Source organism: Ictalurus furcatus, chromosome 14, assembly GCF_023375685.1.
Source record: "Ictalurus furcatus strain D&B chromosome 14, Billie_1.0, whole genome shotgun sequence".
NCBI lineage: Eukaryota > Metazoa > Chordata > Actinopteri > Siluriformes > Ictaluridae > Ictalurus > Ictalurus furcatus.
Window position 1 is genome coordinate 6,782,945 of NC_071268.1, and position 16,197 is coordinate 6,799,141.

General features: G+C 40.5%; 1 protein-coding gene across 2 annotated transcripts in view; it reads right to left on the reverse strand.

The window, feature by feature from the left end:
* Positions 1 to 11,753, reverse strand: part of LOC128618192 (probable C-mannosyltransferase DPY19L4) — a 28,169-nt gene extending 16,416 nt beyond the window's left edge. Inside the window, exons 1-5 of one of the 2 annotated variants that reach the window (XM_053641696.1) lie at positions 11,458 to 11,753; positions 6,080 to 6,194; positions 4,886 to 5,113; positions 2,463 to 2,587; positions 653 to 743 (exon numbers count right to left, since the gene is read on the reverse strand). In XM_053641696.1, the coding sequence (XP_053497671.1) occupies positions 653 to 743; positions 2,463 to 2,587; positions 4,886 to 5,113; positions 6,080 to 6,164 (529 nt within the window). In that variant the 5' untranslated portion in view covers positions 6,165 to 6,194; positions 11,458 to 11,753. Of the gene's footprint in view, positions 1 to 652; positions 744 to 2,462; positions 2,588 to 4,885; positions 5,114 to 6,079; positions 6,236 to 11,457 lie in introns of both variants that reach the window. The other variant, XM_053641695.1, reaches the window with a different exon arrangement.
* Between the last annotated feature and the right edge of the window lie 4,444 nt (positions 11,754 to 16,197).

Genomic DNA, 16,197 nt, shown 5'->3' on the forward strand with positions numbered 1-16,197 from the left:
TTTCCTTTATCTGTATCCATCTCTGTCTCTGTCAATCGGTGTTCCTCTCTCGGTCCGTCTTTCTCCCCGTGTCTCACTTTCCAGCCCTTTCCCTCTTCACATCTCTCTCTTTCCCCCCACTGTCTCTCTCTCTCTCTCTCTGATCTTGTCTTTCAGTCTGTCCCTCTCGCTGATGTCAGACATGTTACAGAAATGAGATAGATTAACTTGAATATGCGGACATACACTGAGTTTTATTAAACAGTACAATATATTTAATCTAGTTGGACAAAATGCCTTTCATTTCTATAGTAGTCAGTGTTTACTGTCATGTGACCAGCAGCTTATAATAAATAGCAAACGTGAAGATGAGAGTACGGCTGAAAGCAAAAGTTTGCACACCCTTACTATAAAGTGATGAAACCCAACAAGACAATTCAAGCGAGTTCAGTTTCACACTCGCTTATCATCAGAACAAGTAACACAACAAGTATCAACGTGTGAATATTAAAACATTAACAGCGCAGCAATGTGTGGAAGATGTGGCCTTGTTTCGCATGTCTCTAAAAACCTTTTCATGTCTCCGAGAGGGGTACAAAATTTTGCACCCCATAGTGTTTACTCATATTTAAGATACTGGGCTGGGAATGGAATCCCAAAAGAGTTGCGTTACCCTTCTCAAAGGACGAGGCGAACAGCATGTGTTTGTAGTAGTAGTAATAAAGACCACTGCCTCCCTGGAAGGTGATCTCTCTCTCCAGTTCCTGAGCAGGAAAAGAAAAACGTCACAAGCCCATCAGTCCACAATAACCACATGTACCTCTTACTGGTCTATCCTAACTTTCAGATTTAAACCTGTTTTAAACTGTTACCATTTTTTCTTTTCCAATATATATAACCAGTATAACCAGTATAACAGTGAATCAGCCGATATCGATACACATCTGATATTGTTTCTTTAACAACTATTTTTTAAAAAAAAAAATCTGAAGCATGTAAAAAAATACAGAAAAAAACATGACTAACAAAACTGGAGCTTTCACAACAAAAATCACTTACACTGCAAATGTAATAAACACAATCAAGTAAAAAAAATATACATAAAATTTAAACCGTTGGAACAGCAAGGCTAATTCTTTTTTTTTTGTTTGATTGATGAGAATTGTTTGATATCCATGAGAGCAGAATGTTTTTGTGATTCTTTTAAACAAAAGATCAAAAGGTTAAACAACAAAGACAATTTTTCACAGCGTTCTCTGCTCATATTTACCAAGGGTGCCAATATTAGTGGAGGACACTGTATGTAAACGTGTTAAACGACATAGAACATTTTGTATCAGACCACCCAAATTGTAGGTGAGCAAAAATACTGCAGCATGTGACTGACAGGTGCTGCTTGTTACCCAGGTGTGTCCTGTTAGATTGATTATTTAAACCATAAATAGCTCTGAACATCTACTCTTGGTTTTAGCCTTCAGTTTCTCCTGTGAAGACTGCATTTGTTGTTAAAAAGGATAAACCAACATGAAGATCAGAGAGCTGTCTATGGGAGAAAAGCGAGCCATTTTGAAGCTGAGAAAAGAGGGAAAAATCAGTCAGAGGCACTGCACAAACATTGGGCATAGCCAATACAACAATTTGGAAGGTCCTGAAAAAGAAAGAAACCACTGGTGTACTGAGTAACAGACACTGAATGGTACAGCCAAGGAAAACAACAGCTGATGACAGAAACATTGTGAGAGCTGTGAAGAAAACCCCACAAAATAACAGTCAGTAACATCAACAACAACCTCCTGAGGGTTATTGAGGATCTGTAAATATAGTAAAAATCAGTCCTAATTAAAATAATCTTTTCCAAATTCCAAAGTTTTACATTTGTTACAAAATCTGATCAAATTCATTCTTTTTTGCTCTCTTAAATCCGAGTAACTATTTTTTCCCGGTATGGGTCTGACTGCTGTGTGCTTTAGCAAAATCGGGCTGAAAATCGGACAGCGTAAAACTAGCTTCAAAAACTCCTCCATGATGAGATCATAATGACATTTAAAAAATCAGCTCTTCACTTCTACACACTCTGTCTGCTCCAAGTATTTCTCTCCAGCCAGTCTCCATGGCAACGTCCTATATTTCCCCTCCCAAAAGATACAGATTTCTACACAGCCTGATATTATGGTCTCAGGTTACAACTGTCAGATATCACAGCAGTGGCTGTGCAAGGGTTAATGGATCTGGTCAGAGAAACTGCTGGAATATTGTGGGATTGTTTTTAGCCTTACAGTTTTCTCTGAACATCCTGTAGCAGAACTGCGACTGAAAATAACGATGTTCTCCATTTGGCATCTCTGCCATTACGTTTCTTGTGACAGCACTAGAACTGTTCCACACTCACTCATCCTGACGCTGCATCACCAAACTCATGTTTACTCCAGGCCATTCTCATCATTTTCACTCTGTAACAGTGTGTACTGTGGAGGTGTCATCACCTGGCGAGAGGAGAACCAGAACTTCCTCTCGTGGTATGTGCTCAGGTACACGGCATACATCATCCCACAGGTGACGGCTGCCAGACAACCGATGAAGAGCTTCGCTAACCTCTGAAACATCACAGCTACACGAAGAGAGAGAGAGAGAGACAGACAAGGACAGAGATACAGAGACACATAGATATACAAGACCCAGACGGAGAGAGAATTATTATTATTATTCCTATTATCATTTTATATTATTATTATTATTATTACTATTATTATTTCTCCTTTCTTATCTATATTGATGATTTGGCAATATTGTATTTAAACAATCATGCCAATAAAGTACCTTGAATTGAAAAACAATTGAGAGAGACAGAAAAACAGACATGGAGAGAGAGATACAGAGACACAGACAGGAAGAGAGAGAGATACAGAGAGACAGACAGGGAGAGAGAGAGAGAGATACAGAGACACAGACAGGGAGAGAGAGAGAGATACAGAGACACAGACAGGGAGAGAGATAGAGATACAGAGAGACAGACAGGGAGAGAGAGAGAGATACAGAGAGACAGACAGGGAGAGAGAGAGAGATACAGAGAGACAGACAGGGAGACAGAGATACAGAGAGACAGACAGGGAGAGAGAGATACAGAGAGACAGACAGGGAGAGAGAGATACAGAGAGACAGACAGGGAGAGAGAGATACAGAGAGACAGACAGGGAGAGGGAGATACAGAGACACAGACAGGGAGAGAGAGATACAGACAGGGAGAGAGAGATACAGAGAGACAGACAGGGAGAGAGAGATACAGAGAGACAGACAGGGAGACAGAGATACAGAGAGACAGAGATACAGAGAGACAGACAGGGAGAGAGAGAAAGATACAGAGAGACAGACAGGGAGAGAGAGAGAGATACAGAGAGACAGACAGGGAGACAGAGATACAGAGAGACAGACAGGGAGAGAGAGATACAGAGACACAGACAGGGAGAATCAAACCATAAGCAGGTCACAGATGTTTAGACCACAGATGTTATTATTTTTACACCAGTGCTTAACCTCCTGAATGTAGTTAAAGACTCTCAGGATAAGAGAAAAAAACTTATATATGAAACAATTTTATTAAACCGTTTTGTGTTTTGTCAAAAAAAAAAAAAGGTCACAGTCCTAATACCTGTGTAAAAGAACTGTGTGTTGCTGTGTGTGTATTTGACTGTAATGTGTGAGTACGGTCAAATCGATTAATATTGCATTAACATGTTCTCTTTATTTCAGAGCGACAGCATCATGATCAGTAGTGTGAGTTCGAACAGCTCCAAAAGTAAACACACCTCTGATTACAGCTCGCAGCATGTCACTGTACTGTACATCAGTTTCCAGTAAGTTAATGCAGCTTCTGTGAATGACAGAAGTGTGTGTAAACGCTTACTGCTTACCACAGGAAGCAGGTGCAGTGTGTAGGGTTGGGAGTGTGTCTAACATGCATATGTTTTTTTGTGAAAGCGTCACATACAGCTAGTAATTATTCACCATTGTGGACTTTCAAGCATGTTATGCGAGTAATTTAATTCTAGTCTCAGCCTCATGGCTCACTTTTCTGGTCACAAGCTTTAGCATCTTTAATGCTGCAATCTGATTGGATGGCGCTTCTGTGTGCTGGTTCCTGTCTCATCCTCACATGCTCCGCCCACGAGCTACAGAGCAGCCGATACATTTTTGGACATTTTTCTGGCCACGGGCTTCAGGATCTTGAAGATAGTATGTTTTCATGCTTTGTTGTGGCGGTTTTCAGCGGGAAAATGACACAATGAGTGCTTCAGAGCTATAGATATAAATCACAGGACTGAAAACAGTTCAAAGAATTCCATCTTTAACAGCTTTTTTTTTTTTTTTTTTTTAAACCCTGGAGTTACATGTAATGATGTAAGCAAGATTTCCCTCAAGTCTGCAGATATAATATAAGAAAATCTGCTCGTATGGTCAGTCAAATGCTGGATCTGATGATTCATTCTGATCCTCGATTTTGCCCCACTTGGACAAGCTAAAGATCTGTGCATGTAAAAATCTACATCTGGATTCAAATAAAGCTGATCTGCGACAATGGGTAAAACAGATTACACAGACATAAAACTGAATTGAAATGAAATGGCCTTTTCATATAAAACAGCTGAAACCAGCCTCACAAATCAGATCACAATCTGCAAGATCCCGAAGCTCGCCGCCAGAAAACTGTACAAAACATATCAGATGCTCTGTAGTTTGTGGACAGCTGGGCGGCAGCTGAGGATTAGACTATCAAATCCCAACGAAACAAGACAGAAAATCGGAACAGAAACGCTCTAAGATGAACAAACAGCTTGGATGACGCGTGCAAACAATTCTAACAAACAAAACAAAGCGACACTAAGCTCGAAAAACAGAGTAAAATCCTCACATTTGCTGCTCTTCGTTGTTGTCTTGGCTGAAGTTGTGCTGGAGTTGGTGTCCTGCTCTTCCTTCATCTCCTCCTCTGCAGCAGGAGACGGAGACTCCGTCTGGCCTGCGTCCGTTCTCGCATCGTCCGCGACTGCGATCGTGTCCTCGGCTGCTCCGCTCTCCGCGCCTTCATTTACAGCAGAGCCTGTTCCCATACCGTCACAACCATCTTCATCCCTCACGACACCTTTAACACGTTACACAACACCACGATCGCGTGAGAACAGTGACGTCACAGCATATAAAAAAAAGAGCATTTTTATTCTACTATTTTACGTAGCAAGAGTTAAATTGAGCCAAACGTCATTTCATTTCAATGTACAGTGTGTATAATGATAAAACCTGGCAGCTAAAAGCTCGTATTATTTCTTAAACTTAAAGTCTCCATGAAATCAAAATGAACGTTTGGTAGCTTTTAGTGTGAATACGTCAGCCTTAAGGTTATCTATAAGCTAGTGCGCAACAAAAGACTGACAAAAATTCGCATTTAGAAGAGATACGCATTCAAAATGTACAGTCTCTCTGATGACATCATCTTGCACTTGAGCTTCTCGTCAGATTTTCTGTCCAATCAAATGCTCTCTACAATCTGAAGTGTCCCGGAAACCGACAAGTACGGCTTAGCTCGGGCTGCGAGGTAGGCTAAACGCTATTGGCTATTTAAAAAGGTAAACTCGATAAAGTCCCTTTCTGACTTCCTGCTTCAGTGGAAATTATCGTCAACACATCGAGCAACGCTTCACGGGGACTTTATAAATTACAAAAAAAATGTTATATATACAGACACACACACACACACACATATACACATATACATATATATGATTTTCTTATATCTGCAGACTTGAGGGAAATCTTGCTTACATCATATATACACATCTATATATACACATACATACACACACACACACACACACACATATATACACACACACAAATAAGGAGTAAAATATAATAATGTGTGTGTGTGTGTGTGTATATATATATATATATATATAATAAAGTAAAATATAACAATAAATATGATTTAAAAACAGTAAATACTAATAAATAATAAAGAATAAACAATTATGTGTATTCAATTTAAAATCAGAATAAATCATAAATAAAGAAAACTCTTCTATAACCATTTCCAGAACTTTTAGCTGGTTACCTTCTAATCCGTTCCCTTCCTCATGGTGCACTTCAGACTCCGCCCCGTCCTTCTCACCCGCTTTTCTGCATCGCACTTCTGTCATTTCTCTCCAACGTGACGTGGGGCTGACAAACTGCACACACCACCACACGGGCTACAGTCAGTCATCAACACCTACAAAGCGGTTAAACCCAATGAGTCAATGTGTGTATGAGCAGTTTCACTGATTTTCAGCCTGTTCATTGCTTGTAAGTCAATCATCAAACAACGTACTTATTTTATTAGTCCCTCCGGCAATTTCCGTCATCGCAACGAGCGTTCAGCCGAAGCCCTCTTCGATTCACGTGCATCGAACATGAGTACAGCTAAAAGGTCTCGTTTTCCCAGAAACATCACTGCGAATGACCGTGCAACACTATTTCCCGCAATTGCAATTTCACCAATTCAAGTCGTTTTCCGCCAAAAAAAAAAAGAGCTCAAAAAACTGCGAAAATTTTGAAAAAAGCCGCAGCCAAATCAAGCGTTTTTGGCCGCGACAATCACAAAAAAGCTCCAAGAAGGCCTATACGGACTGATTAGTGGTTCATAGCAAACACATGCATGTCTTGTAAATTGAAACTCTGGTCAAAGTTAACTTGGATGATACACAAGTTAGTTCCGGTCCACTAATCTGATTGGTCAAGTATCAGTCCATGACTGCTTATATTTACAACAACCGCACTGTGACATTTCACTGTGGCTGCGTCCGAACATCCCTACTACCCTACTATCCAGTAGGCAAAAAGCAGTACACCGAAGGGGTAGGATGTCCGAATTGCCAGTATTCATAAAACAGTAGGTGAGAAATACCTGGATGACCTACTGCTTCTGCCGAGATTCTGGACACTGCGCTATCCCATAAGGCAATGGGACTGGTGCAGAAGAGCTGTCAGAATGACAGAACGTCGGCTCTTTTTAAGTTGTAGGTCACATGACCAACATGGTGAATGTAGTTTTAATCCCGAGAGAGGTGGTGGCTCAGCGGTTAAGATGTTTGGGCTACTGCTCAGAAGGTCATGAGTTCAAACCCCAGCACCGCCAAGCTGCCACTGTTGGGTCCTTGAGCAAGGCCCTTAACCCTCAGCTGCTCAGATGTATAAATGAGATAAATGTATTTGTCTGGATAAGGGTGTCTGCCAAATGTAAATGTAAAAACATCCGGATTGTATTCATGCTACAGTACTGATCAATACGTACAGTATCACCGAAGCGAACGCAGTGGGTTCTGTCACAGAATGCGATTTCGAACGCAGCCTGTGTGCATCAATCCGCTCGTCCGTATCAATCCGCTCGTCCGTGTTCGCTACGTAAACCGTTACTACAGCAGAGTTAGCGACATCATCAGCAGAAATGGCAAATGATACTTTTCAGGAATATAACTTTTGACTTAAAATATGAAAGCTTGTCCGACGGAGACGAAAAGGAAGAAAGGACGCCGATTTTACCGGAAGCACCTTTAACAGGAATGTACAAATGTACAAACTTGAGCTAGACAGCTTCTTCAGGATCTATTTCTGCTAGCAGAGCAAAAGTAAAGAAAACATTTGGCCATACTGTGTCCAAAATGTCACTCACACCATTTTAATTTCTTGTTTATAGAATTGTTGTATTAAGCAATATCGCACTCGCAATCGTGTGGTTATACTGAATATCAGCACGGCTGGGGTTATCACATATACAGTATCTCACAAAAGTGAGTACACCCCTCACATTTTTGTAAATATTTGATTATATATTTTCATGTGACAACACTGAAGAAATGACACTTTGCTACAATGTAAAGTAGTGAGTGTACAGCTTGTGTAACAGTGTAAATTTGCTGTCCCCTCAAAATAACGCAACACACAGCCATTAATGTCTAAACCGCTGGCAACAAAAGTGAGTACACCCCTAAGTGAAAATGTCCAAATTGGGCCCAAAGTGGCAATATTTTGTGTGGCCACCATTATTTTCCAGCACTGCCTTAACCCTCTTGGGCATGGAGTTCACCAGAGCTTCACAGGTTGCCACTGGAGTCCTCTTCCACTCCTCCATGATGACATCACGGAGCTGGTGGATGTCAGAGACCTTGTGCTCCTCCACCTTCTGTTTGAGGATGCCCCACAGATGCTCAATTGGGTTTGGTCCATCACCTTCACCCTCAGCTTCTTTAGCAAGGCAGTGGTCATCTTGGAGGTGTGTTTGGGGTCATTATCATGCTGGAATACCGCCCTGCGGCCCAGTCTCCGAAGCCAGGGGATCATGCTCTGCCTCAGTATGTCACAGTACATGTTGGCATTCATTGTTCCCTCAATGAACTGTAGCTCCTCAATGCCGGCAGCACTCATGCAGCCCCAGACCATGACACTCCCACCACCATGCTTGACTGTAGGCAAGACACACTTGTCTTTGTACTCCTCACCTGGTTCCCGCCACACACGCTTGACACTATTTGAACCAAATAAGTTAATCTTGGTCTCATCAGACCACAGGACATGGTTCCAGTAATCCATGTCCTTAGTCTGCTCGTCTTCAGCAAACTGTTTGCGGGCTTTCTTGTGCATCATCTTTAGAAGAGGCTTCCTTCTGGGAAGACAGCCATGCAGACCAATCTGATGCAGTATGCGGCGTATGGTCTGAGAACTGACAGGCTGACCCCCCACCCGTTCAACCTCTGCAGCAATGCTGGCAGCACTCATACGTCTATTTCCCAAAGACAAGCTCTGGATATGGCACTGAGCACGTGCACTCAACTTCTTTGGTCGACCATGGCGAGGCCTGTTCTGAGTGGAACCTGTCCTGTTAAACCGCTGTATGGACTTGGCCACTGTGCTGCAGCTCAGTGTCAGGGTCTTGGCAATCTTCTTATAGCCTAGGCCATCTTTCTGTAGAGCAAAAATTCTTTTTTTCAGATCCTCAGAGAGTTCTTTGCCATGAGGTGCCATGTTGAACTTCCAGTGACCAGTATGAGGGAGTGTGAGAGCGATGACACCAAATTTAACACACCTGCTCCCCATTCACACCTGAGACCTTGTAACACTAACAAGTCACATGACACTGGGGAGGGAAAATGGCTAATTGGGCCCAATTTGGACATTTTCACTTAAGGGTGTACTCACTTTTGTTGCCAGCGGTTTAGACATTAATGTCGGTGTGTTGAGTTATTTTGAGGGGACAGCAAATTTACACTGTTATACAAGCTGTACACTCACTACTTTACATTGTAGCAAAGTGTTATTTCTTCAGTGTTGTCACATTAAAAAATATAATCAAATATTTACAAAAATGTGAGGGGTGTACTCACTTTTGTGAGATACTGTACATATATATTTCTTTAATATGCTTTGTGACAGTGTTAAAAGTGCTATGAACTGAAATGTGAATGTGCTTTCATCTTATCCTGTCTTATACGACCTCCCATTAATTCTGTATAAAGACATTACTTTTGAAATAGGAGGATAACCAGAGTCTGTCTCAGTCGCGCGTTATACTGATTTTTAAAAAAAAAAATAATAATAATTCTCTGATAATCCTGCTGTTTAACAATCCTTTACCTCCACTCTGCACCTTCCTGCTGTCTTTGTTGTGTGTTATTTGTTCGGTATATAAATCATTAGACATGGGTGGAAGTGGTCGGTCTTAACCAGTGATAGCACTCAAACTGACAATTATTCAGGAAGTACAGCTGACTCCACTACCGTCACACCCTCTAACTCTCATAACTATTGCGCTCATGCCGAGTTAAACGTTGCCGCACCTTTTGTGCAGGTTGGTAATTGTTTGGCGGATGAGATGGCTAAGTGAGCTGCTGCCAAAGAGGGCTCATCCTCTCCTCTCCTCACATCCATGACCCCAAATCCAAAGTCTCAATGATCCATCCATCCATCTTCTATACCGCTTTATCCTTTTCAGGGTCACGGGGAAACCTGGAGCCTCTCCCAGGGAGCATTGGGTACGAAGCAGGGTACACCCTGGACAGGGTGCCAATCCATCACAGGGCACAGTCTCAATGATCTCCTTTTGAAATCATAATGGGCAGACCAGTTCCAACCCCGTGGACTAAAGCTAACCCTGGTGTTTCTTTTACAGAAGACCTGGACGTGATTGTCGGCGATTACACTCAAGTGTTAATTGAAAAAAGTGCCTGGTAATATTTTTGCTTCTCTCCCTTTACCTGCAGAGAAACCTACTCCCCTTTTCACCAGGTGATACAGTATTAGAAAATCCTCAACCCCAGGAAGGTTGGAGAAGCCGCCATTGGACCTCCCACAACGGTGATAGCCATCGCTCTCACGGCCGTACTCACTGACTCTCAACCCCAGTGGATTCATGCCAGTAGACAGAAACGGTGTCTGACCAGAACCAGCTCGCTCGAGAAAGGAGAAAATTCACAATCAAGCAGCCATTAGGGGGGCCTCTTCTTGTCTCACCTTAACACATACAGATTGTTTTTTTGTGTTAGCCTTGAGAACACAAGTAATGACTCACGACCTGTCTGGGGGGAGTGTGTGCAGGTCTCAAAGCACTACTTGAATTGTTCTCCGCTTGATATATCGCTTTGCATGTATTTCCTAATTTGTAAGTCGCTTTGGATAAAAGCGTCCGCTAAATGAATAAATGTAAATCTGCTTTCTCTCTTAAGAATTGTAACCCGGGGATTCACAAATCCTAACAGTGTACATCAACCAACTGTTTTTTTTCCCCTCACACTTTTTACTTTATTAAAATATTACACTTCATAAGTATATTTTAAAGGCAATTAAATTATATACTGAAGTAAATCTTGTGCTTTATTCTACATTTTGGCCGTGAGTGTAAACACAGTAAGTTTGTCCAGTGTTTCTGGGGACAAAATGGGAGTGGGTTCATTTTGGGGTGTGGGCGGGGCTTCGGGTTTACGCCACGCCCATGGGTTTAAATCCGGATACAGTTACACCTCAATAAGACATGTTGGTAACAGAATAAATTGGTTGGTAACACCTAATGTTGGATTTTTTGTTTAAAGCAGATAGCAGGGATATATTGATATTTCACCACTTTTGAAATCTGCGTTATTTTTAAGTCATAATGAAGTAATAAAAAGTCAACTTGTCCTTTTGTATATATTAAATTGAGAAAATGAGCCAAGCACATGAGACTTCATGTTGGCAATTTTTTAATCTGGTTTCAAAAAAGTACTAAATAAATAAATTTTAAAAAACTGATTTTTTTTTTTTTTACACTAACTGAACACAAGCTAGCTTTGTGTTAGCCATATGTGCAAAAACAAAACAAAGGACAAAAATAATCCTTCACTCCGGCTGTCTGTAATAAATTAGACCTGATGATTAATTCTCAGTAAGGATCACGAGTCTCTCTGTAATCTCTGTCAAACTTACCGCACATATAATCAGGTTTATTCTTCACCCCAGCAGCTCCTTCATTCCTCTTCTCCACTGTATCTGATGCTGAACAAGTGAAAGGACGACTGGACAAAACAATCCTCAAGCCTAGAACAAAGTGTCAAGCCGCAACATTTACAGCAGAGCGCAGGATTATTCTGCTTGCTTTCCTACTTAATAAACCCCGACATGAAAGTTCAACAAATGAACACAAAACTAGAGATTAATAACTTCCTCCAGCGCTCTGCCTGCGCATAAAGTTTGCAGCTTTCTCAGCTACGGATTGCGATGAAGGACAAAAAAGCTCTTTAACCAACGTTCGCTGACGGAGTGCGTTTCTGATTATCATCTCTGCGCAGGAAATGCGCAGCTACATCGATTCCACTCATAAGTCATACTGTATACAGTATACAATTACTGACTGTAATTATATCTGTCAAGTCCTGAAGCTACCCTGTCCATCAGTGGAAAGGAACCAACACAGGATGGACATTATTTATGTTTTGGACATGGATGGATGGTATAATTGTGTTAGCATGGCTAGATTATTGTTGTTTGTTTTGTTTATGCACTATACTTCTTTGTTTCACATTTTTTTCATTGTATTTATGATATCTGATAATGTTTGTTTTTTACCACTACTGTAACACTGCAATTTCTCTCAGGACCAATAACGTATCTACAGCGCCCTCCACTAATATTGGCACCCTTGGTAAATATGAGCAAAGAAGGCTGTGAAAAATTGTCTTTATTGTTTAAATTTTTGATATTTTGTTCAAATAATTCACAAAAATACTCTGCTCTCATGGATATCAAACAATTGCAAACACAACACAGGTTTATAAAAATATATCTCTTTGTTAAATATAGTTGTGCAACAATTATTGGCACCCCTATGAATTCATTTGAGAAAAAAAAAAGTATATTCTCATTGATATTTTACATTTTTAGTACACCTGGGTGACTAGGAACAGGTAATTGTTCAACAAAGACTTCCTGTTTCACAGGGGTATAAATATGAGGTAACACATAGGCCAAATTCCCTTAGTCATTCATAACTCATAATTCATAAACCATATAGCTGTGATGTGTGGCAAAAGGTTGTTGAGCTCCACAAAATGGGAAGTGACCATAAGAAAATAGCACAAGCATTGAAAATGCCCATTTCCACCAACAGGGCAATAATTAAAAAGTTCCAGTCAACTGGAAATGTTATGAATCAACCTGGAAATGGACGTGTGTCTATATCGTCTCAACGCACTGTGAAGAGGACGGTTCGAGTGGACAAAAAATCTCCAAGGATCACAGCTGGAGAATTGCAGAAGTTAGTTGCGTCTTGCGGTCAGAAAGTCTCCAAAACTACAATCCGAAGTCACCTACATCACCACAAGTTGTTTGGAAGGGTTTCAAGAAAAAAGCCTCTACTCTCCTCCAAAAACAAACTCGAGCGTCTTCAGTTTGCCAGACACTACTGGAACTTCAAATGGGATCGGGTTCTATGGTCAGATGAAACCAAAATAGAGCTTTTTGGTAATAAACACCAGAGGTGGTTTTGGTGCACACAGAGAGGTAGCCATATGGAAAAGTACCTCATGCCCACGGTTAAATATGGTGGTGACTCTTATGTTTTGGGGGCTGTTTTTCTGCCAGAGGACCTGGACATTTTGTTAGGATACATGGCATCATGGACTCTACCAAATATCAACAGATATTAAATGAAAACCTGACTCTCTCTGCCAGAAAGCTTAAAATGGGCCGTGGTTGGATCTTCCAGCAGGACAATGATACAAAACATACATCAGAATCAAAACAAAAATGGTTTACTCACCACAAAATCAAGGTCCTGCCATGGCCATCCCAGTCCCCTGACCTGAACCCCATAGAAAATCTGTGAGTGAAGAGGAGAGTCCACCAGCGTAGACCTTGAAATTTGAAGGATCTGGAGAGATTCTGTATGGAGGAACGGTCTCAGATCCCTTGTCATGTATTCTCCAACCTCATCAGGTATCATAGGAGAAGACTCAGAGCTGTTATCTTGGCAAAGAGGTAGCACAAAGTATTGACTAAAAGGGTGGCAATAATTGTTGCACACCTACATTTAACAAAGATTTTTTTTTATAAACCTGTGCTGTGTTTGCAATTGTTTGATATCCATGAGAGCAGAGTATTTTTGTGAATTTTTTTGAACAAAAGATCAAAACGTTAAACAATAAAGACAATTTTTCACAGCATTCTTTGCTCAAATTTACCAAGGATGCCAATATTAATGGAGGGCACTCTATCTATCTATATATCACCTCTCCCCCACCATATTTCAAAGACAAAATATACGGTTTAATATTTAGGCATCCAGCTCAGATTATATGCTGTTAATAAAAGTCTGGAAAAAAGGATTATTTTAGATTTTCTTCTCAACTAAGCACAATATCACCACCACTGGTCATTAGAAATATACAGAGAACAGTATGAAGACTTGAGTCTGGGACTGATTTCTTTCTATCCCAGACTATAGTTTCTTGCACCTTCTCAGTGATTGTCGTTTCAGTTGATTACACTTAGTGAAACAGATTTGATCTCCATCTTCAGCCTGCTTCGATGAAACATCCGTAACACAGTATCAGAAGTGGTTGTGAAGACGCAGGTGAAATACAGTCTCGGCTGTAAAGAACATGAACATAGTGCATCCCTTTTCCCCAAAAAAATGCCTTTGTAGGAAAAACAAAGTAAATTAAGCTCACATTGTTGAATCAAAGTACAAATTACACAAAACGACAGACAACAGAACTGTAAGTTTAGTGCATCTTGGAGGTTTTTGTTTGTTTTTAATAGAAGGCGTTGCAGCTTTTCCATTTCGCATTTTCGGTATTCAGAGGAAATACAGATTTACAGACTATTTACAAATACTTAAACTATAAATCATGAATACAGCTACCGATTTGTCTTTGAGTGTGTGTAATAGTTTCTTATTATAGCATCAGTGAGACCCTGAGAGATAACACATTACTCAGGCTTCATTGTCGATGTATTAATACCTATAATGCAGAAAAGATGGGGTGGGCTTTCATTACATTACTTTACATTACATTCAGCAACTTTAACACTACCTTTAAAAACTACCAATATGGCAAAACACCTAAATATCTACAGTATATCTGCAGTTTATTATGATTATTATATAGTTTAACAAACTATTGTGTTGTTTTGAGTTAAATAAAAGATGCCTCTTGCGCATTTAATAATTGTTAAGTGATGTAACCACTTGAAGGAGGGATTTTTTTAAAAAGTCAACAAAAAAACTCAGTTTAGAAGAGAAAGCTTTAGCAGCTCAGCTAGCTACAATCTAATTAGATATGAAACCATTCAGATTTCTAACACAGCAAACCTAGCCTCTAGTGTATGTGCAGTTTATTAATGTGTGATATAATACTAACGATTAATTCGATCATTTATTTTCGGTAGCCACTATCCTGGAACCGGAGCCCGGCGTGAGTTGGGGATACACAAGAGATGGTACATCTGTGCATCACAGCGCACCAAGCATACACACTTTCATGCAAACTTTCACACCTAGGCACAATTTTGTGTAATCCATCCACGGATGGGTATGTTTTTGGATTTTTGGACAGTCAGAGGAAACCAGAGAACATGCAAAGCTCCACACAGACAGTAACCCGAGCTCAGGATCGAACCGGGAAAGTTCTGAGATAGCAAATGGTCTAGAAGCAGAAGAACAATCAGTTCAGGTGGTACAGTCCCCTCTGTAACTACTGGAACAGCAAGGCAAATTAATTTGTTTGTGCTGTACACCAAAGACATTTGGGTTTTAGATCAAAAGATGGATATGAGATGAGGGATTAGGATTTCAGCTTTTATTTCCTGGTATTTACATCTAGACGTGTTTAAACAACATAACCTTTTGTATCAGACCACCCAATTTTTAGGCAAGCAAAAGTATAGGAAAAGATAAGTCATGAAGTAAATCAAACTGACATCGCCAAACAGTTGGTTTCTTCTTTCGTGATGATTTTTCAGGCTTTTACCGCAGCTTCTTTCAGTTGTTTGTTGTCGTGAGGTTTCTCTCTTCAGTCTTCTCTTCAGGAGGTTCTAAATCCTTCCACTTTCCCCCCACTGATGAAGTCCTTTGTTGAGTTGGCAGTGTGTTTTGGATCATTGTCTTGCTGCATGATAAAATTCCTCCTTATTAATCTGGATTCATTTCTCTGTAAATTGGCAGACAAATGTTCCTGTAAACTTCTGAATTCATTCTTCTGCTACCATCACAAGTGACATCATCAATAAAAATTAGTGAGAATGTTCCAGAAGCAGCCATGCAAGCCCAATCCATAAAAGTTCCTCCACCATGTTTCACAGATGAGCTCGTATGTTTTGGATTATGAGCAGATCCTTTCTTTCTCCACACTTTGAACTTTCCATCACTTTGGAAGAGCTTAATCTTGGTTCCAGAACTTTTGTGGCTCATGTCTGTATTTCTTTGTGAATTCCAACCTGGCTTTCTGATTCTTACTGCTGATGAGTGGTTTACATCTTGTGGTATGGCCTCTATATTTCTGCACTTGAAGTTTTCTTCAAACGGTGGATTGAAATACCTTCACCCCAGCCCTGTGGAGGTTGTTGGTGAGGTCACTAACTGTTGTTTTTGGGTTTTTCTTCACAGTTCTTACAATGTTTGTCATCAGCTGTTGTTCTTTTCCTTGTCCGACCCATTCGGTGGTGTCT